This window comes from Aedes albopictus, chromosome 2 (assembly GCF_035046485.1).
Source record: "Aedes albopictus strain Foshan chromosome 2, AalbF5, whole genome shotgun sequence".
Lineage (NCBI taxonomy): Eukaryota > Metazoa > Arthropoda > Insecta > Diptera > Culicidae > Aedes > Aedes albopictus.
This window is the reverse complement of record NC_085137.1, coordinates 162,563,706-162,591,702: the sequence shown is the minus strand read 5'-3', so window position 1 is coordinate 162,591,702 and position 27,997 is coordinate 162,563,706. Positions and strand designations below refer to the sequence as shown.

The following is a 27,997-nucleotide window of genomic DNA, read 5'->3' as shown; positions in this document are numbered from 1 at the left end:
GTTCTCGTTTCAATAAATCCGTTTATCATATATTTTCTTTTAACTCTTTTCCGAAAAGTATTCTTAAATGAGACACAAAACATATAATTTCGCTTAAACTACAATAAAGACGCAAAATGGGTAGAACTAAACTCGAACTAGTTTCCTTTTAAAATTCCTAAAAGGGTTCAGACGAGGTGGCGTTCGCCTATACTGCACTGTAAATTGAGTTGACTGCAATGCTTGTTTTTAACGCTGTGATTTACTTAAGTACCTATGTATTAGAGTTGCAGTTCGAGATGGTTATAATGTTGCTGGTATAGTCGATGGTAAATCATGTGTGTTCACAAAATTATTGCTGGTCTCTTTGTCTGTGATGAAAAGTATGTGCGCGTTGGTCATCTCCCGGTGACTATTATACATTTAAACTAATGAAACTTTAGAAATTACTAAAATATACAAGCAGTAAAATGACTCGAATTATACAATCTGCTTAAATCATACGAGTGAGTGAGATTAGATTGACGAATCGAACACGAACAGAATATATTAAATCCAATGTCCAAAATCACAGCTCAGTTTGAGGGCAACCGCCGTCCCTAGCAAATGAAGCAGCAATGGTGAAATTCTCGTTCCAAAATTCAAGTTCCTTTCACTATAATCGAATATAATGATTAGAGATGACTTTGGTTAGCATGTATGCTTCCTCCCTCTTCGCCTGAAATAACCATCTGTTTTTCGCGATGCACATTCGGCGAAAACTAGCGTTCATTAGTTTCTGGTTGTTTTACATTTATAACTCTCGTTCAGTATAGTTTAGTTGTTCGCTTAGGGCTTTTTGCTGGATTGTGGAAAGTTCTATACTCCGCGGGCTCTATTTACCTGCTGTGACGACTTCGGCGTTTCGGCGCGCGGTTTAGGTTTTAGGCAGTACCAATACCGAGGGCCACTCCTGCCGCAAAGGCACACACGAATATATGCAGATCGTTAAGCTTGCAGCCGGTCTCGTCCCCAATCAGGTTCGTGTACCATTTGTGGGCTTTCTTAGTCTTCTTTTTCAGGGCATCCTCGGCCTGGTTCAGCTTACGGTCTACGAAACGTTCGGCCTGGAAAAGATTTTTTCATTATAATAGGATACGAGGTACGATGAGGCACATCGAATACGCAACTGCGAAGATGCAAAGAGATTTTCGCTATTCATAATAATTAGAAGCTTTAGAAGTTATAAAGCCGGTCTAATCGACGGGCGGTCGACAACGGACCAGATCTTCCCCGTATACGGCAAATTCTCCAGAAATGCCGTGAATACGAGATTGACCGCACAGAGCATCTTAAGGTACGGACCTGACTCTGATTGAAAGGTGGTAGCAGCACTTCAATAAGCACCAGAACGGCGTGGAGGACTTAGGCACGGGAGATTAAGGCTGAGGAGGAAATGACTACATCAGAATAGCAGCGGACATAAATGAAACAAATCCCACATTGAAGGTTGAAAGCCTGTGAAAAAGCAGATCTACCAAAGAAATGGAAGCAAGGGATCACGTAATCCCTTGATTGCCTTGGTTGTTCTTCTTCAAGAAGGAATCTCAATAACCGTGCTAGAGGAACAAGAGAAGGGCTCCTAGATTAAGCAGATATTTCCGACAAACCGAGCATTCCGATAAGGTGCTGTTTATTTCATATTCCTCCCCAAAGCATTTCTCCTAAAATCCCGTCTGGTTTTAATTCTGGAACTTCGTTATTAGAGATACCTCTTGGAATGACTTCCAGGTTTTCTCACAGGATTCCTTCCGTATTTTTACACGGCATTTCTCTTAGTATTCCTTCTTGAATTTCTCCCGGAGGTCCTTCCGGATTTTTACTGTCATTTTTCCACGATTCGAACCACTCTTTTCGGGATTCCTTCTTGAGAATCTTCTAGAATTTCGACCAACCAAGACTTTTATCCAGAGATTTTCTCGGTAAACCAAATTTTCGTGGGATTTTTCCCAGGATCCTAGGGATCTTTACACATGCTAATTATCATCAAAACGGTCGTTATTCCAGCAACATTCCTACAGGAGTTTTTTCTCAAGATATTTCCCAGATGTAGTCGCGGAACTTCTGTTTGTTTCTATCCGGATTCCTTTTGAGTAATATTTTTCTATTCATTCGGGAATGGAGTTCTTCAGGAGTTCTTCCCGGGGTTTCTCCCATAGTTTCTACAAGTGTTATTCCTATTAGAATTCCTCCAAGAATATCTGCAGGGGTTTTGCACAAATTTTCTGCAGGAGTCTCACCCGGGATTTCTTCCAAAGGTTTTCCCCGGGTAATTTCCCGGCGGTTTTCTTTTTCTTCTGGGATACTTCTTAAATGTTTCCGTCGAGTCATATTTCCCGGGATTCCTTCTTGTCAAACTTCCAGAATTTTGACCGATTTGTCATGGGATTTTTCACAGGGGTATTGAAGAATTCTCCCAGAGTCTTGAGCTATTTTTCCCCAGGTCCTTTTGCGTTTTACCCAGAGAAATTTTCATGGTATTTTTCCCTGGAAGAATGTTTCTCTAGGCATTCCTCTTGAATGATGTTTCTCGATTACTTCCAGAATGAATTTCTCCAGGAGTGCTTCCCGGGATTTCTCCCAAAGTTCCTAAGGTATTTCTCTTATTACTCCTCCAAGGATTTCCTTAGGAAATCTTCAAGAATTTTTTGCAGGAACTAATATCGGGATTTGTTCCAGATGTGTAACTGTTATTGCTCACAGAGTTCCTGACAGGATTTCTCCCGAAATTCCTCTTGTAATTTCTAAAATAACTTTACGTGAGCTACGAGAGTTTCTTCCGGGATATTTCTTAGCCTTCTATTTTGCATGATTGCTCTAGAGCACCTTCGATTTTCGACGAACTCGAGACAAACGGAATCAGATGAAAATGATGCAATAATTTTTAGAATATGATTGTAATCTCATATTGTTAACCCAACTATTGTTTTCTTGTTTTAATAGTGGGACTATTGATAAATAATCAAAAATCGATTGATCTACAACAAAAAAGTTTTTCATTGATTTCGCAAAATTTAGTCAATTTGCAATAACTTTTGTTCAAGCACTTTTTTGGAAATGCTTTTTTGTCATAGAAATAGTCGGTCAAATTCGTGGAAAGGAAAGGGTTAAATGACAAACAGACGTCTCACTCTACCCACTTCTCATCGTTTCCCTTTTTAACGGACTCTTCAAATATTTTGTAGTTCGCAAATCTCTCGTTCATGGCGCTCGCGTCGTTTTTGCTCCTGTTTGACATTTGCTCACTACCGCCATCTACTCAGTGGGTTTGCGAAACACAGTGTAATTAGCATTGGGCGATTATGCTTCTGTGACGATGATTTTAACCGCACTTTCTTTCCAGACATACGTCTGTTTGTCTGTGGTTAAATGTTCTCGCGGGATTTTTCGGAAGATTCCTTCCGATGTTTTTCGGGAATTATTCTGGACTTTCTACCAAGATTTTTTCCCGGGTTTCATCCGGAGTTCCTTTTGAGGACTTCTGCAGGAGCTATTGTTATGGAATTCTTCCCACGATTTTTTAGAGGTTTTCCCAAGCTTTTCCAAGTAGTGGTTTCCAGAATTTCCTATAGTAATCATTTCGAGATGTGTAAGATTTTCCCAAGATTACTCCAGAGTTCTTATCGGAATGTCTACCGAAATGAGACCCGGGATACTGGGTGTTTCTTTTGGCATTTTTCTAATTGTTGCTGCCGAAGTTTTCCTGGAATTTTTCTCGCAATACCACCTGGGATAACCTACGAAATTCCTTATGAAAGAATTCCGGAGAAATGTCGTAAGGAATTAGGAGAAATGTAACGAGAAACTTCGGAGAGACCTATTAGAGAAATCTTGAGAGGAACGTCGGAAGAAATCCCGAGAAAAGCTGGGACATCTTGAAAAAAATAGTCTGGGAGTAATCCCGGATCGACACATCTATTAGGAAAATTTCAACAGCAAATATTAAATTACCATAAGAAATCCTGGAAAACTCTCTGGATAAATTTCTGCAGAAACCTATCAAAAATGCCAGGGGTAACTGTTGAAAAGCCATCCAGGATAAAAAACTTTTTGTACACATTTTTAAAGGATTTCCGGAAAAAATCTAATGAGAAAATCTGGAAGCATATCGGAAACACCTCTAGAAGACATCCCGATAGATAATGCTGCAGAAATTCTGTAGCAACTCAAAATTCTCGGAAGAAACGCCGAAAAATCCCTAAAAGAACTCTGGGAGCAAATGCGGAAAATTTTCTGGATGAAATACTGTGAGAAACTTCTGAAAAAATCTACAGAAAAAACTCCTATCCTGCTATCCAGCTGCAATCTACGGCGAACCGAGCATACTGAAAAAGCCAAATATGTAAGGATATGGAGCGCAGTTCAGGTTGCGAGAATACCGGAGAGCAATCTTGCAAAGTAGTTGGTGTATGCTACGAATCCGGTTTAACCCTCTCTTACCCATGGTAGCACAGGTGATCCACTACTTTGCACTGTTCATTTAACTCTAAAACAAAAACGAGCAGAGAATTTTTGACCAAATCTGGCATAATAGTTCATCAAACATATACAAACATCTGACGAAAAAATGGGAATGATCTAACTTATCCTGTATTTGTATGAACAGTGCAAAGTAGTGGATTACCTGTGCTACCATGGGAAAGAGAGGGTTAACAAGAGCACCTGTGTGTAGTTTTGTCATAGATGTACAAAATTTATAATATAAAAAAAACCTGAATATTCATGTATGTTCTTCTTCTTCTTCTTCTTTATGGCTCGACGTTCACATTGGAACTAGGCCTGCCTCGCTTCAACTTAGTGTTCTTAATTGCACTTCCACAGTTATTAATTGAAGGGCTTTCTTTGCTTGCCATTGCATGAATTTGTACATTGTGTGGCAAGTACAATGATACACTATGCCCAGGGAGTCGGGAAAATTTTCCCGACTGGAACGGGAATCGAACCCGCCGTCTCCGGATTGGCGATCCATAGCCTTAACCACTAGGCTAACTGGAGACCCTTCATGTATGTTTGAGCCGCAATGTCAAGAATAGTATAGAAGATCTCCCTCAAAATGACCAGGAAGGAGTTTAGAATAGAACAGAGTTCGAACGATAGAATATGCAAAACAAGGACTTATGATATATTAACTGCAATGCCCCCAATAATGGAAAGATAAACGATTTAAAATCACTTACAGTCAAATTTATTGTTCTGTTACAATCTAATTGTTACGGTAAACGCTCATTATACACGAATATCTATCTCTACCCCACTGGTATGTGGCAATTGTATTTCATATTTTTGCAATTAAATTTCGTATTCGAAGAAAACAGCTCTGGAATCACTGTTTCAAATTCAGTCTAAACCAGTCGGTCGGATGATAGCGCTGCATAGCTTGAAGATTTGATTCAAATTTCGAGGATTTCTTACTGCCCTGTGTGCCAAGAACACGCGATTCGAACATTGGGCTGGCCTGCAGGTTAGAGTGTTCGTTTTTCGTTTTCGGGCTGGTTTTGGGGTGGGGGCGAGATTGCCTCCTGAGAAAGTTTAGGAAGAAGCCATACCAATCAGGAATCCACCGACGAAACCGGTGGCCAGATAGGAATTTTCTTTGGCGACCTTCAGCACCTGGAAGTAGGAGGAGGAAGGTTTGATTCGCTTGAAAATTTTCTTAGAAAAGTTTTGAGTGAAGGGGACCCAACTATCGCGAAGGTAGGCAACGTTAGTGACAGGTGAATCATTTGATTTCAAGAAAAGTGGAAATGAAGTTAACGGGTTTGCTTACCTTATCAGCCCAACTCGGTCCTTGGCCGGTAACGGCTTCCTCCACTTTGTCCGTCACCTTGTCGACCTTTTTGTTGATCTTATTCCAGTCGATCTGAATGTAACCTTGTTGGTTGGCAATCTGCAGTAGGATAATACCCCCACCAACGGCAATAGCTGCCATCTTTCCGACCTTCATTGTGATGTAACCTGTTGCCCTGAAAGTAAAAAAAAAAACGTTTAAGAATTTGTCACACCAACTGAATGTTTTGCTCAAATTACCATCCGCTTCCAGCACCGATGAGAATTTGTTTGGTGGCAGACTTCTTGCTGACATCGCCGACAAAGCGGTCCAGGATTCCAGCTGCTTCGCTCATGTTGATGATTTCCTTGTTTGTTTCGTCCTTCTTGACTTTCCTATCGCTCATAGCTGAAAAAAAAAACAAAATCAAGTTTTATTTATTTGTCATCAATAAAAAATAGACCAGTTTGTTACAATGAACGTAATTTGTTTTAAACTTTGAAATACCTAAAATATAAAATAGAACTTGAACGCACTTGTTGCCTTACCTATCACTGACTCAATTTGAGCATTCCAATTCAGATGGCATCCAGAATTAAACCTAAGCCGAAAAGCTCTTAGGTTGATCTTCCTAATCCTAATCTAAAGTATGATGCGTTAGTCAAAGTTTTTATTCTCCATGGCACGCTTCATATTTTTTTTTTTCATTTTTATTTATGTGTACTTTAACTTAAATGCTAATTCTACATTCGCTTCATAAATGAATAGGAGACATTATCAAAAGCTCCTTCTATGTCTAAAAAGGTGCATAGTGCTATTTCTAGCTAAAAACGTTTTCTCCATCTTTGTTACTAACGAATCGTAATCATAGTCGTAATCGTTGACTTACCAGATTGATGAGCAAACTGAAAATCAGATAGGGGATGCTCTTGTATGTAAGAAGAATTGATAAACTCCTTCAAAACTTTTTCCATAGTCTTCAACAAAGCTGGAGAAAAACTAATTGGTCTAAATGCTTTGGGGTGCGTCTTGTCTCACTTCTCCTTTTTCGGTATAAATATAACTTTTACTAGTTCCCATTTTAATCGAACGTATTTACTTCAATCGCAAACTAGTCTTGAACATCTTCTTCTTCTTCTTCTTCTTCTTGGCGTAACGTCCTCACTGGGACAAAGCCTGCTTCTCAGCTTAGTGTTCTATGAGCACTTCCACAGTTATTAACTGAGAGCTTCCTCTGCCAATGACCATTTTGCATGTGTATATCGTGTGGCAGGCACGAAGATACTCTATGCCCAAGGAAGTCAAGGAAATTTCCTTTACGAAAAGATCCTGGACCGACCGGGAATCGAACCCGTCACCCTCAGCATGGTCATGCTGAATACCCGTGCGTTTACCGCCTCGGCTATATGGGCCCGAAAAAATTTACTCTGAAAAGATCCACTTAGCAATTAATTCTGAAACTTCAAAATTTCGCCAAATTACCTCACTTTTTGCTTCTTGGTGTATGTTGTTGTGCTGTTTTTGACATATGAAATTTATTTTGACATGAGTTTTATCAATTTTAGGGTCATATGGGGCAAGGGGAATGACATATCCTTTTCTAACCGGAATATCCGCATTTATCTGTTTCTAACCGTCGCTAACCGTTGCTAAGCGAGCTGCTAAGTGAGCAGCGGTTAGACACGGTTAGCGACGGTTAGAAACGGATAAATGCGGATATTCCGGTTAGAAAAGGATATGTCATTCCCCTTGATATGGGGCGAGTTTATTTTTCAAGGTCAGTATAATGGGTAATTTTTTCCCTTAACTACAAAAACTATCTGTAAGCAAGAATGAAAGCTAGTAATCTAATTCCGCTTGCAGATATACAGGAATGTACTTTTTTGTACAACTTTTATGAGTTTTGGTCGACTAATGCAAAGAAATGCACATGTTGTGAAGATTATTAAGGATTATTTAATAACTCAAAACACTCTCACGTTTGTATATCGCAATGATCATCACCATCTGCTTGTGCAAAAGCATGCTGGAGGTATACTCTATCATATACATATTGATAGTTATAAATTGTCAATGTATTCCAAGTGGTACACATGATTTTCACTTATAATGGTAACTTTCAAAATAAAATCACACTGGTGTAAAATTATGCGTACACATGAAATGAGTGATTGCAAGAGCGACTAATGTCAAATCATGTTGGTGTCTTCGGCACGTATGTTCCTTGCATTCCAACGGAAAATATTGTAGAAGACGGCTAGATGATCTGATGCTTTATTTTTCGGTAATTTTTGATTCTAAGAATTTGACGCACCAATACGAAAGTGGAATTGGATGTTAAATGTTAACATTATGATTGAACACCCGTGTGTACCACTTATAGTATATTTGTTTGTAACTATCAAAGTGCATATGATATAATATACCTTCAGCATGCTTTAGCATAAGCAGATGGAGGTAATCATTATGATATACAAATGTGTGAGTGTTTTGAGTTATCAAATAATCCTTAATAATCGTCACAACATGTGCATTTCTTTGCATTAGTCGACCAAAACTCTTAAAAACTGTACAAAAAAGTACATCCCCGTATATCTGCAAGCTAAATTATTGTCATATTGTAGATTATTAGCTTTCATTCTTGCTTACAGACAGTTTCTGTAGTTTAGGGAAAATTTTACCCATTATACTAACCATTCGTCCTTAAGAAAAAAATAAAGTGAGACAGCTTATGCTGAAAAATTCAAAATGAAACAGCTTATGATGACAAAACTGAACATGAGACCAATTGACTTGATGTTGCTTTCATAGAGCTTCTGAACAAAGTGTACTAGCTGAGAGTGGTTTCTGAAAGTGTACGCAAAAATTGACCATTTGATGAAAAAAAAAATCAAAATCATCAAAAAGTAACATGGAACAACTATGTTGCACACGGCAGTATAATAGTGCTCTGAAGTGATAGAGCACCATGAGATCTCTGTCAATTGCCCAAAATAACCTAAATGTAGGCCATCAAACAATTAGGTCTATTGGGCAATGATTAACTAAAAGACTATGTAGACCCTTCCCTAAGGATTGTATCGTTAATTATGAGTACACCTGAAAATGGCTGTATTTGGAAATGTTGTATTTATTTTATAAATTAAATTCAATTACATTAGGGGGATTCACTTAACAGCGTAAACTGATTAAACTGATTAAACGTCGCGATCATCAAGGCAATCTTTGATTATTTCATTCGCAAAATCATGAAACATTTCAAATAAGCAGAAAATCATGGCTTACGCAGCAATTTAATCTGTTTAGTGAATACCCCTATTGTTTATTGGCCATCAGAAAAGCCCATGACATGATTGTATATTTAATTTTTCGTGGTTCTTGCCACTTCTCGAACTTTCTTCTTGGTGTTCTTCATAAGGTTTTGGACAACCGTTCCGACGATGGTGTTGCTTACGCTGACCCAGTTTTTCTTGAATTTTGTGACATCCTCTGCTCCTCTATCCTTTATCCGTAGTTTCCCTTTCATCAAAGTTAACTATTTCTCAACGGGTCTTACTTGCGGGCGATTTAGAGGATTCATTGCCCTTTCCACAAATTGACCATTGTTTTCTTCATACCTGTCAAAGGTGTCACGCGCTTAGTGGCAGGATGCCAAATCCGGCCAAAGTGATGTAGGACCTTTGTGCTTTCTGATAAGTGTCAGAATAAGTTTCTGGGAACATTCCGTCCGGTATATTTCGACGTTCATACTTGAGAAGTTCAAGAAAGGTGACGATTTCATACCACATTGTCAAATTGCTTGCCAAACCAACACATTTTCCCAATTTTTTCGCAAAAAATCGATTTCTCCTACTTCGTAACATCCGTGCCACACTTCACAGTGGAAAACTGTGCCCCAGGAAGTGCCTTGTAGTTCAATTGGGTTCTTTAAGGGTACCCGGATTATTTTATGATCGGATTCTCCGCCCCAAAATTAGTCTAAATCCAAAATTTCATAATTTTTGGAGTCCAGGAACTATTTTTAAAATGCATTTAAAGTTTGTATGGGGAAATTTTTTTGTTCGGGTCGAACTGTCATTTTAGCGATTGAACTGTCATTCTATCCATGAAAGTTAAAACTGTTTTGTTAATTTGACCTTCAAAACGAAGGTATTGGAATCCAATAAATTGACGTAATATTCAGAAAAATGAGCTCTTTCGCTTAGGCTATAGAAAATAGCAATATTTTATTCATTAAACAACCCAATTTGACATACGTTTCATTATCCATGATTATGCACATGCAATTTTTGCTCAAAACATCGTCGTACAGTTTCCAAGCCCGAGTTTTCATATAATCCGCTTGAATTTGACTGCGTTTTGGACATTTCTGTTTTGGGTAGGTCTTAAGGGAATTACGCTCCTTGGCACGTTGAACCATACCAACAGTCGTTCCGCACTTTTTTGCGTAATCTCTAATGGATACCTCCTATTTTCTTCAACGATTTTGCAAATTTTGCTGTCCAAATTTGACTTGGACGCACCTGTTTTTTTGCCGCGTCCGGGTAAGTTTTTCAGTGTGTTATGCATACCGAATCGTTTGATAGCATTTTGGACAACAAAAACGCTAACACATTCATTTTTTGCTAATTTTCTTAGCGATGATCATTTTTCATTGCAGTGCCTGGTCACAATCGATTTCCGCTTCTCCTCCGTAAATCCTCGCATTGTTCCACTTGAGGAAAAACTTTAAATTTTAATGAAGGTTATCGTTTGTTTACAACGTTAGTAACACATAGACATATAGCAGTTGTCAAAATAAGGCATAGTCTTTTTAATACAGAGCCTCAAAGGTGTACTCATAATTAACGATACAGTCCTTAACAGGGACATCAATGTGTTGTAGACGTCTCACATTAAAATCCTATAAGGATGCCCCTTAGGATTAGAAATTCCAATACCAAATTTAAACTATGAAAGCAACTAACGCTGCGAACAAAAGGCAACCTGCCAGGGAAAACACGATTACAGGATTGACTGATGGTCCAACAACAATTAAGAAGCCTCGTCATCCTGTGTTCTGGAATTGTTAGGGGCTGTCCATTAATTACGTAAGGGAATTTTCATGATTTTTAGACTCCCCCACCCCCCCCTTGTAAGATTTTTTGTATGAAACTCTAAATATTTTTGTATGATTCGTAAGATTTTTCAAACCCCCCCTCCCCCCAAAAACCCTTACGTAATTTATGGACAGCCCCTTATCAACTACGGTAACAGGGCAATATTTATGTTCTGTGTTGTATATGTCCTTATATGATGTACTATTTTATCATGCATTTGTGGTGTTTCCCATATTTAATAATGTACTGGGGGTCCAGAAGTAACTGCGGTCAAAAAAGATTCATCCCGCAACACGCTAAGGACGATCTTCAGCGGCTTTCAGGAGAACGGTGTGTGGCGACAAAAAAAAAACCACGAGCATGTTGCGCTCCATGGTGAATCCAGCATCCAGAAGGTGGGCAAAGCCGAAGGATATGGTGTGCAGGGCATGTTTTAGAATATCTGATAGCAACGCTACAAAAATTGTGATTACAAGGAACTGGATGCCACAAGACGTAGTGGACATAGCGGACAAGATGGACATACTAGGTTGCAATGACGAGTGTAGGACGTTACGACCCTAAAGTATTTCTGAAGGAATTCCAAGATATTACATAGTCGAGTCCCATAAGATTAAGGTAAAATAATGCCATAAGGCAACTCCTAAGGAATTCTCACAATTCTTGAGGAATTCTCACAATTCTTGAGGAATTCTCACAATTCTTGAGGAATTCTCACAATTCTTGAGGAATTCTCACAATTCTTGAAGAATTCTAAAAAAAAAACAAATTGAATCTTTGAGATGTAATCCTTGAAATATTTTTGAAGGATTCCAAAGAAACAGATTAGACCAGCAAGTTTAAGAAAAAATGAAGGGGAACCACTTACAACTTCACTAGTTGTAAGCATTCATCTGATGTCATCTGCTTTCAAATGATTTAATTGTATTAGGTGGCGCTAACACCTCTGTAACTTCATCCGAAAATACCACATGACTCATGCACAGGATTCCTTGCATTGAAAGTCTATTTTAGAACTGTTAATGTTTCTACATTTTTCAGTGTTATGCATCAGCATCCCATTTAAACCCGCTGCAATTCTCATTTTACTCTGGATAACGAGATTACATAATCTAATTTTATCTATCTTGAGTCGTGACCTTAACTTGCAAGACGCCGGGAAGCCGCGTCATAATCCTAGAAATTAATTTTGGCCATGGGGGGATACCCAACTCAATCCCTATCATAACTAGTGATCAAAGTATGCTGCTAACAAATTCGATTCGTAAAAGTATCGCTGATCGAAGGCCGAGCCGTCTCGGAAAAATTTTTCCTTCCCTCCCATCCGAAGCGAACAAAAACGAAACGCAATACTATAGAGGCAGCTGCGACTTACCTTTCGAAAAATACGGGAATTTGGAACGCTTCTTGGCGGTGGAGCAGCGCTTACACTTCCAAAACTTGAACCGTTCCACAACGTTGTAGGTTTGCACAATTTTGACTGGAAATTTATCTTCACAGCTCCGTCCGAAAAGAAAAAGTTTCTAGGAAATTTTGAAAAACGATGATGATCGATGCTAACCAGATGATGCTTTGCACTTTTCCTTTTTGATGGTCAGAGACAGCGACGGGAGCGAGCAGAAGTTCCGTCGTCCGCTCCTAGGATGTCCGCTCTCTCGCGGTTTGTTGCCTCTCTCTCTCAAACGAATCGCAAACGTCAAAGTAGGGTTGCATCGTTTGAATTTTTGATGATTGATGACTTTTTACACGCTTATTTTGAAAGGGCATAAAATCGTGAAATTCAAAATTTTAATTTGTTAATTTTCCTAAAGCCGTTTTTTCATCACCTTCGCTCAGTTAAAGAGGAAGTGAAATTATTTATTGTTCATTGTATGCATTGAAAATAATGATATTTTTATCTATGGTGGACCAGTATAGCTAAAAAAATAATGTCACGCGATTGCTTGCAATCGCTTTTCCGTTGAATTCGAGATATACTTTTGTTTCAGTGTGAATGATGTAAAACAAACAAACAAACGTGCGACGAACGGACCGGTCAGTGGCAGACTGCATCCTTCTGCACTGCATCAGCATGTTGTGCAATCGGTCGGTTTCCTGCCGAATCAAGCAGTTCTTCCGACATGTCACCAACATCCGCCGGAATCACTCCGCATCTGACCACCCACTGCAGGAGAAGTACATTCGTAACATCGGAATCCTGGCGCATATCGATGGAGGTAAGAGCGAACGAATAATAGAAGGTAAACAATTTGAGGACTTTTAAACGGTTCATTTTCAGGTAAAACCACCACCACCGAGCGGATGCTGTTCTATTCCGGAAAAACGAACGTCCTCGGTGAGGTCCATCACGGCAATACGGTGACAGACTTCCTGGTGCAGGAACGGGAACGCGGGATAACGATCTGCAGTGCGGCAGTCAGTTTCGACTGGCGAGACTATCGGATAAATCTGCTGGACACACCGGGTCACATTGATTTCACGATGGAAGTCGAACAGTCGCTTGCGGCCGTTGACGGAACGGTGGTCATTTTAGACGGATCGGCCGGAGTCGAGGCACAGACGGTCACGGTGTGGAACCAAGCCGATAGGCACCACTTGCCGCGGGTGGTTTTCGTGAATAAGATGGACAAGGAGAATGCGGATTTCGATGGGTGTTTGCAGGATTTGCGGAAGAAGCTGGGAGTGGTTCCGTTGCCCATACAGCTTCCGTTCATGGAGCAGGGAAAGCTGGCAGGTAAGAATTGTTTGCGGTTTATTAGCATCTTAACGCTATTCAACTTCCGCTATATTCATTATTATCTATGGTTTAACTCGAGATTCAACTCTCTGCCTGATTTCAAATTGGCAACTCTCAAAGTTGTTGAAGCCTACTCGAATTTCTTTTTTCGTAAAACCAGCAAAATAACATAAATTTCAAACTAAAAGGTTTTTGATTTGTGTAGTCTTGATTACTGAATTACTCGTCAAAGGCCACAAATGAAAACTTTTTTCGCCACGCCGAGGACCTGGGATCGAATCCAACTCCCGACAAACTCACAAAATGTGAGTTCTTCCTTCGTAAGGGAAGTAAAGCGTGGGTCCCGAGATGAATTAGCCTAGGGCTAAAAATCTCGTTAATGCAGGTAAAGAAAAAAACTTTTTCGCGACCTTTGTGGACATGCAAAGATGTACTCAGTCTTTAGTAGCAAAGGATGTCGCACTTACTATGTACTATATTAATTCTACAATCATACCTATGCTCCTGCTCATGTTTCTCCAGAACTCTACAAGCAATTACAACTGATGAAAATGAAATGAAATGAAATGAGTTCGAATCATTAGTAGATGTATAGCAGAGACCTCGATACTATGAGTTTGTGTTATGCAGACTCATATAACATGAATTTTCATTGAAAAGTTTTAAAATTTAGCGAAATGAAAGACGTGGACGAATACGTTTGATGTAAGGATTGCACTATTCTCCTATTCGCTTACAAAAATATATTCTGCCAATGCATGGTGACATTTATTAGTCATAATATCTGGTACCCGTCAGTCGGGGTATCATTGGGCCAAAATTGCATAGTCCGTCCTATAGTCCATCCCATTGTAGGTCGTTACAACAATAGGGCACCGCACTGTTTTGATTTTGTATGGGATTTTGAAGTTTCGTGGCCTTGTTGTTTACAAGATTTCTGTTAGAGTGAAAGAGAAGGAGAGAATTTCATGCAGTTCCCTATATTTTAGCTCTACATTATTGTTGAATTTGGCAGACACGTTTATTTTTATGTGATTTAGAATTGTTTAAAGTTTCATCTAGTCATCTAGGATTCCTTCAGGAGTTATTTCTGGGATTGCACTAGAAACTCTTTACAGGATTACTCTTGAGATTGCTTCCGTTATATCTTCAGGAGTTTCGTAATTCTCCAGGAATTTGTTCCGAGATTCCTACAGGAATTCTTTCTGGGATTCCTCTGGGAGCTATTTGCGGGATTTATCCAGGAGTTTCTTCTACGATTCCTAACGAGGCTCCAGGTTCTTCAGAGATTTCTCTAAAGATTACTTCCAAAATTTCATCAAGAATTCCTTCTGAAATACTTCCGGGAGTTCCAGGTTTTTTTTTTCAGGATTCCCTTCCATGATAGGTACCTCCAGGAATTTCGTTCCGGAGTTCATCCATGCATTCAATCCGAGATTTCTTTAGGAATTCGTTCAATAATTGTTTCTAAGATTCAACAAGTAATTTTTCCCGGGATTCCTCTAAAAGTTTCGGGATCCCTCCAAGAGCTCCCCGATACCTCTAAGAATGCCTTCTCGTGAAAGGAACTCTTGTTCAGAATTTCGAAATATCACGGCAATTCTGATAAAAAATATCATAAAAATATGATAAATTTTATACCATTACGTTTTATACCATTAAACGTATTTTAATTTACTCAGCACACTCACCATTACCCCTATTGTTCTATACCATTCGGCGAATGGTAAATGGCACTTTTACAATAAATAAATGGTGGTCGTTATGTATCTTAACCATAAAATTTTGAGAAAATTTTCATACACATTTTCGCGAAAACCAATAGAATGTATTGTGTTTTCATGAGACATTTTTAGGGCAATTTTCAAAAGAAAACAATATATCTTAATGTTTTTTCATTGTTCTTACAATACAAATACAATTAATTGAATGGCGTCAAATGAATCGTTGTTACAATAAAAATACAATAATATTTGTTGTTATTTGTAAGCAGTTTTCACTTTTGAAAATCCATAGAATTTATATTTCCCGCTAACATTTATATCCAGCATTTACGAGCACTAACGGCCGCCAGAATGATATGCACATTTTATGATAAGAATCAAACACTCTGATGTATGTCTGGTATGTATTGCTTGGCAGCTGTTGATAAGATCTATCATCAATCTTTTCAAACAACTGCCAAATATCACTAGTCCGACCTCAGGCCGTATGATCCATACCATAAATCGTTCACAATTCATGTGGCCACTAGTATCTGTAAATACTGGAGAAAAATGTTAACGAGGAATATGAATTCTTTGGTTTTTCAAAGGCGAAATCTGTTTACATAACAACAAATATTATTGCATGTTTATTTTACCATCGGTTCAATTGACCCCATTGAACTTATTGTATTTGTATTGTTATCAATGGTAGTTTACTATTTACTAGATTCCTTAAATTAATTGGAAAACATAAGAAAAATCATTGTTCATCTTTTTCTTGCCGTAACGTCCTCACTGGACTGAAACCTGCTTTCCAGCTAGTTTTCTATAAGTACTTCCTCAGTTATTCATTGAGAGCTTCCTCTGCCAACACAGCTTGACGTCTGTCAGTCGTTGAAGTTTTAGCGAATAACATTTGATAACCGAAACATCTACTGTCGATATGGACCAGTAGGTCTGTGCCAAAAAGGGAGAGAAAAAAAAAAAAAAAAAAAAAAACATCTACTGTACTCAAATTTAAAACGAAAACTATAAAATACTAGCTGTCCCGGCAAACTTTGTCTTGCCAAGCTGCAGTGGTTTGACAACTATTGAAGTCTGCAGCACCGCACTCTAGATTGGTTTTATTTTGATCGGCTTGATTTTCTTCCCAGCTTATAAAAAAACAGTACTTTATCAATTTTCTTACTTTTAATATTGTTTTTCGTAACTTTTTGTACATATAAACACAGCCACCATGAATACGAACCGAACCGTGCAAGAATCATGCTGATCGGTTCATCCGTTCTTGAGTTTTGTTGCCTCAAAGGAACTTCAAACTCATTTTTATATATAGAAGATATAGATATAGATATGTCAAGTAATTTTGTATTTGATTATACAAACATTATCCAAGCAACAATAATATTTATTGTTATTTAGGTATTTGCTACGAATTGTTTTTAAGTGTAATTGAGAAATAAGCTCTTTTTTAATAAAAGTCCATGAGAACTTTGCAGGCACCTTTGCAACTATATAAAACAACTTAAATTAATTTTTACTGATAGTAACTTTAAATTATTATAGAACTATTGAAAAACAATCGAATCAAACCAAATTGGTCGAATCAGTTATTTTGGAAATTGTTGCCGCTGGGAGCACTGCCAGCGATCCGAGCTGTAGACATATATAATTGGAACAATAGCTGATAGGGAAGAACGCCTGTCATCGTATAAAGTCAGAACTGAGGGATGAAGAAGCTAGGGCCAGTTTCCTAAATTTAATATTATACTTATATCTAATTGAATTTGTTATTCTACCTAAACATACAATACGAGTAAGTGATACAATCCTTAAAACTAGTGAACTCTTAGAACTATTTAAAAATGAACTATTTACAGTGTGCAGAAGTTTATATTAACTGTAGCGTCGGAAGAACAGACCGCAGTGGTACTGCATAATGACACCTAAAGTGTAAGAAACATGAATTCATTATATGGTAAACAAATATCTATTAATAAACCGCCTTTTTGCAGTTTAAAGCTGCACGAAATCGTAAACTTCAAGCGTTTTAATGTGCTGCTCACAACTCGGTGTTTCGATGTCTTTCTGGGTCTGTTCCGCGCCAACAAACTTTAAAACTTTAGAATGATGGACATTCCATATGCATCGCCGAAGAGAACACGATCGGGAGACAGCGGCATCTCTTCGCGCCCCGGATCAGATCGTGACCCAACGCCGAAGGCCAGCGGGAGCAGCGTTAACTACTCGCGCCCCGAAACATACTTCTCTCTTCCGCCAACCCGCAGCAGTAGATTCGGAATGAATCAAACAACGTCCAGTAGAGAATCAGCTCGTTATGCCTTGCGAATACGGCACCTCCAAGAAAAGCGCGCATTGCAGCAGCGCACACTGGATGCGGAAAAACGGGCTCTTACTCTAGAACGCCAAAATATGCGGGAGAAATATAAACTGCTACAGAAGCAAATCCGAAAGAAAGCAGATGACTATTGTGAAACCAACATCCACAAGTCATCGGCCAAAGGATTTCATGGACGTTCAACTGATCAGTGGACGGAGCCGCACCAACCGATAACACAATCGGGAATGCAACCGACCACATCGATACAACCAGTGTGTCTTGAATCAATTACTGATCGACAACAACTTCTTGGGAATCAGCAGCGCGATGTGCGCGCATTTTCCACATCAAATTCACAAGCACCGCAAAAACTTGTGAATAGTAACGAAAAACTAAACAACATGATAAGTGTTGCATCACTAGACACTTTCTCGGCAGACTACCCAGCGCGAACGGAAGGTTCGCAAAGGCAGCGCGACGACCTGCAAAGGCAGGATGGCAGTTTTGCAGTTAGTGTAGCCAAAACAACCAAAATCTCCGCTCGTATGGCCGTCCTGTTAAAGCTACAAGAAGAGGAGCGTTTACTTCTGCGACGCGAGTGGGAGGCGGAGAGACGAGCCTTAGAGCACGAGAAACACTTGCTGTCGAAGAACCATCATCTGTTGAAGGAACAACTCTCGAGACGACGAAATGTGAACAAACGTAGCCAGTTTGCCGCAGAGGTGTCTGTCGGAATGGAACAAAACTCACAGCACGGTGATCTTGACGGTATATTTGGCGAAAACAAATTATCCTCTGATAATAATAATCTACCAGCAGATGACCGAGCAGCTGAGGGTGCAGAAAATACACCACCAAAGCGACTGTTCACTTGTTCGATTGTTCACTCAAAACATCAACCGAGCCAACTACAACAGTCGGCGCCTATGGAATGTCTAGCTATTCCTTCGCGATCGGATGGGAATCAGCAGCAGCATACAGGCGCGTTTCCCGAACCAATTCCGAAAAAACACGAAATAATTATCGACAGCAACACGTCGATAGCAAATATCAATACACTCTCAGCACCGTACGTTACGTCGTCAGGTTTGGTAGCAGAAATCCACCTAGTCAGAGTGTCGATTATACTGAATCGGTTTCCATCTAATTCCAATAATGCCAGACCGATCGCACAAAGCAGTTGTCTCCAAACAACTTCTCTTCGATCGGCGTTCGAAAATAGCGGGAGTCTGTCAGCTATAAGATCGAACGCGAACTTCTGTATGAATGGACAGCAATTGAGATCTCCTCCCAACTTAGTGGCTCCAATTGTGCCTGACCCAGCTCCTCCCCCCTGGTGGTTAGCAGATCGACAATTGGGGTTTTAAATTAAGAAAAAGAAACCGATTTTTTGATTTTATACGAAAGAGTACCTTTTTCTGAGCCACTATGATTTTTTTCATATTTTTAGAACTTTATTTTGGTACCTAAAATCAATTTCAAAGAGATTTTTTGAAATCACCTTTTGACAGCTGGGTAACTGTTTGACAGCTCCAGCCAGTACAAAATGCGACGAGGGGTGATTTGACAAATCGCTCCCATACAAACTTCAAATTGATTTTTAAATAGGTTCCCGGGCACCAAAATTCATGAAAATTTGGATTTCGGCTCAGTTTCGCATGCAGATTCAGAATATGGAATTATCTCAACACCGCTAAAGAAGCCAATTGAATGCAAGCTGTTTTTCTTCCACTACCCGAGATATTTTGGAACATGTTGAAATGAACAGTGAATTAGGTGACTTGCCTAGACGCTTGAAAATGCATTTGAGAACATTTAGAGAAATTCTTCTGGGACTGATGGAGAATTGTTATTTCTCGTTTAGGCTCAGGGACAGATATCCAGCGAGTTTATCAAATCCGCTGCCTATAGTTAAAAGATGCAGTTGGTCTGTAAAAGCAGTAAGCATAATCGGACGTGTGAGACTTCAGCTAGTCTTGGGTCAGGGTGTCAAGCTTCCTTCGGGCTTTAGAAACTTAGGTCACCCATGTCGGAATTGTTAGGACAACTTGTGGCTGCCTTTGTGCTTGTAGTAATATGCGGCGGATTATGAATATAGGTAACTACTACAATTGGGAATGCGTCAACGGTGGTATGGGCAGCGGCAGAATGGTGGTAAAACTGGAACCGATGGCCAGTGTTACGGGGGGGAGTATGTTGCCGCTGGGAGCACTGCCAGCGATCCGAGCTGTAGACATATATAATTGGAACAATAGCTGATAGGGAAGAACGCCTGTCATCGTATAAAGTCAGAACTGAGGGATGAAGAAGCTAGGGCCAGTTTCCTAAATTTAATATTATACTTATATCTAATTGAATTTGTTATTCTACCTAAACATACAATACGAGTAAGTGATACAATCCTTAAAACTGCTCACAACTCGGTGTTTCGATGTCTTTCTGGGTCTGTTCCGCGCCAACAGAAATGGTATGCGTAAAAGGGGGGGGGGAGGTTTTCTGCGTAAATTGAGTCTAGCGCAAATAAAATGAGCGTAAATTGGAGTTTAAGTGTATAATAGTTTTTTTTAATATTATTATAAATAATAGGATCCTAAACAAGCAAAATTATGTAATTAATAAACGACCCTTAGGCTATATGTTATTTTCTTGTAATCCTGACGTTCTAGAAATAATATTCATTGATTAAAAATTAAGCTGAAAGCTTTTCGATTTGCGATTGACGTGAATATAGTCTTTATTAGCGCTTTTCGTTAAAGGTCACGAACGAAAACTTATTCCGCGATCTCTGTGGAGAGTTGTACTCGGGTCTCTAGTAGCTACGGATGTTGCACTTTGTACGATAGAATTCTACGATCATTTAGGCTCCTGCTCATGTTTGTCATGTTGACAACTCTACAAGCGATTACAACAAAGCACTTGCTCAACAAATGGGGTGCGGGCACCGGTTTTGGCCAGTCTAAGGGAAATCATTTTTATTAAAATAACCAATAATCCTATGAAAACAACCAATGCGTCAAATGAAAGGTTTCAATCTATATTTTGAAGGAAAAATGCAGAAATCAAGCAAATACTTGATTTTTGTATTTATAGTGGCACTTGCCAAAATAGAAGCTCTGCCGCAGTTTTGGTCATATTCCTAAGTTTGGTTTCTATTTTGGCCAATCACGTGTATTTCTTATGGGAGTGGCCAAATTAGAAGCACCCTGGCCAAAATAGATATATGGGAGCAGATTTTTTAAGGAAATATATTTTTTTCTTCTAGTTTTTAATCAAAATGTGCGGTTTTCACAGCTGTAATCATCATATTGTATTAGGATCTACTAGTAAAAATTAAATTTACGCCGATTTAGATCGCAACAGGCTCAATACCGCACTATGGCCAAAACTCCGGACTGGCCAAAACTGAAGCTTCTACCCTGTATCCTTTTCCAGGCATAATCGACATCCTATCGGGAACGCAGGTAATTTTCGATAAAAATTCACACGGTAGATCGTACAAGACCATCCCGCTGGCGGAAGCAGCTCTAGCCCATGCACAGGACAAGCTGTATGAAACCATCGATGCCCTTTCCGGGCTGGACGATCATCTCGCGCAGGCGATCATCGAATCGGACAGTATGGAAAATGTAAACCCACAGTTGGTGTTCGATGCAATCCGTTCGTGCACAATGAAGCAACAGATTGTACCGGTCCTGTTGGGGTCCGCGTACAAAAACATTGGAGTTCAGCTGCTGATGGATGCCGTGCTGCGATATTTACCTGCCCCAAACGAACGGAATGAAATCTACAATTGCTTTGGGTTAGTATAGTATCTTTTTAGGCTTGCGGCTGCGTTGTTGATTACTGCTTTTGCCCTCTTTTACCGTATAACACGAGACACTTCCAATGCTATCCAGGATCAAAATATGGTATGTGGGGGCAAGATGGGTCAGTACCGTTTTCAATCGCACAATATATGTTTTGAATCTTTCAATAATTTTCCCAGATGAACGACGGGGATATACATAAAAAATGGTATATTGTTTTGAAAATTTTATACGTTCCTCGCACAGAAAAAAATAAAATATTTTTTCGTTATACTCCTTATGCTATACATTCCATATAACTATGTGTATTGTGTAGACGGGGCAAGATGGGTCACCCTAATTTTTCGGTATGTTTGCATAGTTTTTGAATATGTTTTATTTTTCATGGAAAGGCTATTCTGTGACCTACATTATCGAAGCGATGAGAGCACTGAAAATTTGAGAACATATTTTTTAAATTTTCCTTAAAAAAATATAGGTTTTCAAAGTCCGTTTATGGCTACCCGAACAAAAATCTTCTAGTTCTGAGAATAATCTACCGATATCTTCTCTTCTTTTGTTGGGTTCGAGGGACTTTAACCCGAAGGTCATTCGTCCCTTACCTACCGATATGTTTCAACACTTTCTTCATGTAATCTGTACGTCTATGAAGCTTAGATGTATAGAGAAAAACTAGAAGAAATAGTATTTTTTGTTGGACAAAAATCGAGTTTTCTGATAGCTGACCCATCTTGCCCCCATAAAAATGAGGTGGGGCAAGATGGGTCATGTTTTGAAAATTGCTTGTCAAAAAGCAGGTTTCAAACTTTATGACCTTTCTATATTCTTATATCATAGCAGACTATATCTGAGAGCCGTGGTAGAATACAGAGAAATGCGATTTATATTCAGAAAGTTATAGGGGTCCATTTCTTAGGTGACCCATCCTGCCCCCACTTACCATATATCCATACAATTCTTAGTTTGCTAGCAAATTCATTGATGACCAAGTTAATGACCTACAGTTCAAGTGAGCACAGCATTATCATCACAATTCTTTTGTTTACCCCCATCAGGTCCGACTTCGTGGGAAAGGTATCGAAAGTGACCCACGACAAGCAGCGAGGACCTCTGAGCCTGGTTCGTGTTTTCCGAGGTACCCTAAAAAAAGGCTCTAAAATTGTATCGCCCAAAGGCAGCACCGATACCGTTCAACGAATCTATGCCCCCTGGGCTGACGAGTATCGAGAAGTTAACTCCATAGGGGCGGGTAACATTGGACTTTGCGCTGGTCCCAAATCAACGGTCACCGGAGATCTGGTGGCTTCCAGTACCAGTTCGTTGCGAGCCGCGTTCAAAAAACTTATTGGTTCGGAAAACGGTGGAGATGATGGCGACCTGGACGAGGTCTTAGCCACAAAGCTATCGCTTCAAACGGTCGTTCCCGATGCGGTGTACTTTTGCTCCATAGAGCCACCGTCCTCGGCTTACCAAGTGGCCTTGGACAATGCTCTGAGGGAGATTCAGCGGGAAGATCCCAGCTTGAGGGTGACCTACGACGAAACCACAATGCAAACCGTGCTCGGCGGCATGGGCAAGCTTCACCTGGAGATCATCAAGTCCAGAATTCTAACGGAGTACAAAATCGATGTAGATCTAGGTGCCCTCCAAATTGCTTACAAAGAAACCTTGGAAGAGCCGTGCCGTGGGAGCTGGACGGCCGAAAAAGAAATTGCAGGACACAAGCAATTTGTTCGCATGGAATTGACCGTTCATGCCCTGAAAAACAACGAGAAGTTCCGTCTGGACAACTCGCCAGAAGCGCAGGAGAATCTAAAAATGATCCGCCCTCGACAAATGTCCTACGTTCGGAAGGGATCAATAGCGGCGTTGGAACGCGGTCCCAAATTGGGCGGCCAGTTGATGGACGTCGGAATCACGCTGCACAGTTTGACCATCGGCAAAGGAACGGCCGATACCTTCATCATGGCGGCCACGGCCCAATGCGTACGGCACGTACTATCATCGGCCAACGTGCGTCTTATGGAACCCATTATGCTACTGGAAATAGCGATGCCCTCCGAGTATCTGAATCCGATCCTAGCCGATCTGGGACGGAGGAGGTGCACGGTGCTGGATGTTAGCTCCAGGGGCCATCAACACAAAGTTTTACGAGCCAATGCTCCCCTGGCCGAACTGGAGGACTATTCCAGTGAAGTGAGGTGTATTAGTTCCGGGAATGCCAGCGTTTCGATGGAACCCAACGGGTACGTACTGTTGAACGAGATGGACGAGGAGAGCGCTATTCGAAGGGCTCACGGTTTGGAGTAGACGGTAGGTAAGTCAAGTTGTTATGCAATAATAGGTGATTTTAAAATTGTTCCTAGTCCAAGTGGTTTGCTGGAAATTACGTTGAGAAAGCCATGTTGATCGAGTGACAATGATGGATAGATCGATCTTTAGAACATAAAGTTAGCAGCTGACTCAGTTTTGAATGGCAGCAAAATTTGTTTCTATGCGATGGACGCACTTCAAACCACCGTTCTTGTCCTTAGGTCATCGAGGAAAGGAAGGATTGTTAGTTTGTTGCTATCGGGATCACCTCCGCTTTTTCACTTTTTCTGCCGGGGAAGGAGTTTTGACCCGTAACGGTGCGTTACGGTGTAAGATCTACCACATTGCATCAAATTTTAATCTTGCTATTTATTTTACTGCCTGAAGTGGTAGTATACCAGATTAAAATTTGATGTATTTTTGTGATGATTGTATTTTAATTTATGTTTTGTTTTTAACTGCTAATAGATCTTTTGTTTCAGGGGGATTCAGGTAATACCATGTTTTAAAAATAGTAACTGTAACGAGCGTATCACTTATGCCTTATTCAGTATTTATTACTTAATTCTTTATTCTCTTTTCAGTGAATCTTACCACAATTCCAGGCGCACTAATCAATATGTTTTAGCAATTCATCGTATTCATCACCATATTATTAATACATGCGAACATCTATATTGTTATCTGGAAGCGTTTGGTACGGGAAGTCCACGCTTCCTTCTTTCCCCTCGATTTCAAGGTGTTGAATGTTTTCAAATATTAACTATGTTGAAATCTTTCTATACCTTGAAATCTTCTCTGCGGTACATGCTGCGCAGTTGGCCTGGCCGTTAGACAAAAAAATGATGAACTTGAAAAGTCTTCATTTTCCAGGATGCATTCAAGTAATGGCTGCGTTAGTGTGAGATTAGATTAGATTAGATTTTCTGCCGGGGAAGGAGTTTTTGTTAAGAGGGTGGGGAGGGAGGTATTACATGATCTAAATACTTAGATGACGAGCTATTCAAAGTTCTTTTTTGGAATGTCGATAAAATAGCAAAGTAAATAATGGAAGAAAAAAAAATTAACTTGACTGATATTTCTACATTTGTTGAGTGTATACACGAAACATAATTCTTTAGCTTTATTATGTCGGGTGATATGTTAAAACAAACCAAGTGTTATGTCAAAATTAATCCTCTTCCTAAACAAAAGTATACAGAACTATTCAAAATGAACTTACCAACAGCAAATGTTGTGCTTCTTCTTGGCATCGCCGACGAGCGTATATGAAATACAGTCGAACTTAATAACCCGTTAACGCTCAAGGTGTCTCACAATTTAAATCTTTAAATAAGTTTATTATCAAAAGTCAAGCTCCAAAAAAGTAACACTGATTTGATGAAAAAAATAAAAAAAATTTGGTTTAGTTCCAAAAATATCTTCAATGTAAGCCCTCCCTGAAATAATCACAGAAGAAATCACGGAAGGAATGTTTGAAAACTCCCGAGAAGCCAGCAGGAATTCTGGCACGTATACCTTAAAGAATTCTACCAGGATTTTCTGAAATTATATCGATGGAACTATTTGAAAGTACACTAGTATGAATCTGTCAAGTAATTCCAGCAGAAATCCAATGCTGGCTAGAATTTCTGAAAGAATTCAGGGTTTTCTAAAGCAATCCAGGCAGAAATACTTACTTACTATCAGTCCTGGGCACCCACGGTGGTGCAGAGGGCCGAAATACCTGAAGTTATTGCTGAAGAAATCCCATAAACAATACCTGATGGTATCCATAGAGGGATCATGACAGGCATCTGGCAGACAGACCGCCTGCAAGCTGAGCAGGAATTCCTGCAAGAATCATAGAAGATGTCTTGGAAGGAATTATTGAATAAATACCTGAAAACAATTTGGAAGAATTTTTGAAAGAATTCCATCAGAAATTCTGGCACGAATATCTAAAAAATCTAGAATTGCCTGCAAAAAATCTCAGAAGAAATCTATATTTTTTCAATTGTTTTTTTTTTGGAATCTTCGAAGGAATTCCAGCACGAATTCCTGAAGGAATGCAGAAAAGAATAACTAAACGAATCCTTTCAGGATTTTCCAAAGCTATCTCGGTAAAACTCCCTGAAGAGATCCCAGGAGCAATCTTCTTCTTTTTCTTTATGGCTCGACGTCCCCACTGGGACTTGGCCTGCCTCGCTTCAACTTAGTGTTCTTTGAGCACTTTCACAGTTATTAATTGAAGGGCATTCTTTGCCAGCCATTGCATGAATTTGTATATTGTGAGGCAAGTACAATGATACTCTATGCCCAGGGAGTCGAGAAAATTCTCCCGACCGGAACGGGAATCGAACCCGCCGTCTCCGGATTGGCGATCCATAGCCTTAACCACTAGGCTAACTGGAGACCCCAGGAGCAATCCGTACAGCAATTCTGTAAGTAATATCTGTAAGAATCACGGCAGGAATTCTGGGAAGATTCTCGGCAAGAATGTCTGAAGAAATCCCGGAAAGAATTCCTGAAGTTATCTCAAGAAAATTATCGCATCTAATCTTATCTCACTTCTTCACCCTACTCTCTACCGTCTACCTTACTGTCTTCTCTGCCCTCAACTCCAACTCCCTATCCTACGCTCAATCATAACCCTCAAACCTACCATCTGCCCTGCCGTCTCCGTCTGCCCTATCCTCTACCACAATCACTACCTTATCCTTTACCCTACCTTCTACCGTATCCTCTACTGTAGCCCTTCACCGTACTCTCTATACTGTGCTTAATCGTACCTTCTACCCTACTCTCTAACCCAAACCCTTCTCCTATCCTAAACCCTACTCTCCATCCAACGCTCTTCCCTACCATTTACCCTACCCTCTACTCTAACCTTCACCCAAACCCTCTACTCCACCGTGTACCCAGGTGTACCCTACTCTCTACCATACCATCTATCCTGACCCTACCTCACCCACTATCCTTTAACTCATCAAACCCGAGCGATACATACCCATATTGCATGGTATTATAGCTCAAACTACCATTCCGAGGCCGCCATATTGGATATGGTCTACCATTTTAGATTTCAAAATGGCGTCGAATATTCATTTTTGAGTTCTACTCATCAAGCCCGATCGATAGATACCCATGTTGCGTAGTATCCGAAGAAGCATTGTCGTTAAATAGCATACATTCTGGAGTTTTGGTCGCCATTTTGAATTCCAATACTCCTACAACCACCTCCACATCCTAAGGAATGTGTATGCAAAATTTGATTGAAATTGCTTGACGCATTCCAGAGTAATATTGACGATCTTGCGCCTAATACGACGCGCAAGCAAACAAGATTGTCCCACCACCAAATGTTCACACCGGTTTCACGTTTCAGCATACATTGGTTGCAGTCGCCGCTACAGTAATTTAGCAGCGGGTGCGCGTTTTGGAGTGGTGTTTCGACTAATTGGTTTGTTTACACGTTGCTTCCTTTATTGTTGAATGTGTGAACATTGTTTTTTCATTGATTGAACATTTGCAAGATCGTCACGAAATCCTAATGCTAAATACCGGAACATATACAGGGTGTTAGATTCCTGAGTGCAAACTTTTTAAAGGGTGATAGAGGACCATAAATGGTGAAAAAAATTGTTCTACGCATATGGTCAAATCTCAACCGTTACGTAGTTATTGAACTCCCCATGTTTTTTACTCTTATTGCCTTAACTGGCTATAACTTTAAAATGGTCAAACTTATCGCAGTTTTTTTATCCTTATTCGAAAAATTATTGTATTTTCTAAGAATTGGCATCTTTGAACCGATTGGTTTAGTTAAATAACTAAGTTTTCTAGAGCAAATAGCTCAAAAGTAGTGTGTTTTAATTTGTTTATGTCAATTATCTTTGAAAATTGCGTAATAATTTAAAATTCTTTCTTTGGCAAAGTTGTGGCCCCTGTTCCACTCTACAATTGGCTTCTTTAGCGGTGTTGAGATAGTTCCATATTCTGAATCTGCATGCGAAACTGAGCCGAAATCCAAATTTTCATGAATTTTGGTGACCGGGAACCTATTTAAAAATCAATTTGAAGTTTGTATGGGAGCGATTTGTCGAATCACCCCTCGTTGCATTTTGTACTGGGTGGAACTGTCAAATAGTTACCTAGCTGTCAAAAGGTGATTTCAAAAAATCTCTTTGAAATTGATTTTAGGTACCAAAATAAAGTTTTAAAAATCTGA

At 39.7% G+C, this 27,997-nt stretch overlaps 2 protein-coding genes across 3 annotated transcripts; one reads left to right on the top strand and one right to left on the bottom strand.

Annotated features, from left to right (window-relative positions):
- Position 1: 1 nt before the first annotated feature.
- LOC109405868 (FUN14 domain-containing protein 1) lies at positions 2 to 12,472 on the bottom strand. Of its 2 annotated transcripts, none has more exons than XM_062850659.1 (4): positions 12,260 to 12,472; positions 6,046 to 6,193; positions 5,786 to 5,981; positions 2 to 1,085 (listed from the first exon to the last, which is right to left on the bottom strand). In XM_062850659.1, exons 2-4 carry the CDS (start codon positions 6,189 to 6,191, stop codon positions 903 to 905), a joined length of 525 nt encoding a protein of 174 aa, XP_062706643.1. In that variant the 5' UTR covers positions 6,192 to 6,193; positions 12,260 to 12,472; the 3' UTR covers positions 2 to 902. The 2 variants fall into 2 exon arrangements, with proteins under 2 accessions (XP_062706643.1, XP_062706644.1); XM_062850660.1 differs by lacking the exon at positions 2 to 1,085 and adding an exon at positions 5,181 to 5,628.
- Positions 12,473 to 12,895: 423 nt separating this feature from the next.
- On the top strand, positions 12,896 to 23,839 carry LOC109407203 (ribosome-releasing factor 2, mitochondrial). Its single transcript, XM_029858812.1, has 4 exons — positions 12,896 to 13,100; positions 13,163 to 13,618; positions 21,101 to 21,467; positions 22,530 to 23,839. Exons 1-4 carry the CDS (start codon positions 12,956 to 12,958, stop codon positions 23,782 to 23,784), a joined length of 2,223 nt encoding a protein of 740 aa, XP_029714672.2. The 5' UTR covers positions 12,896 to 12,955; the 3' UTR covers positions 23,785 to 23,839.
- Positions 23,840 to 27,997: the final 4,158 nt, after the last annotated feature.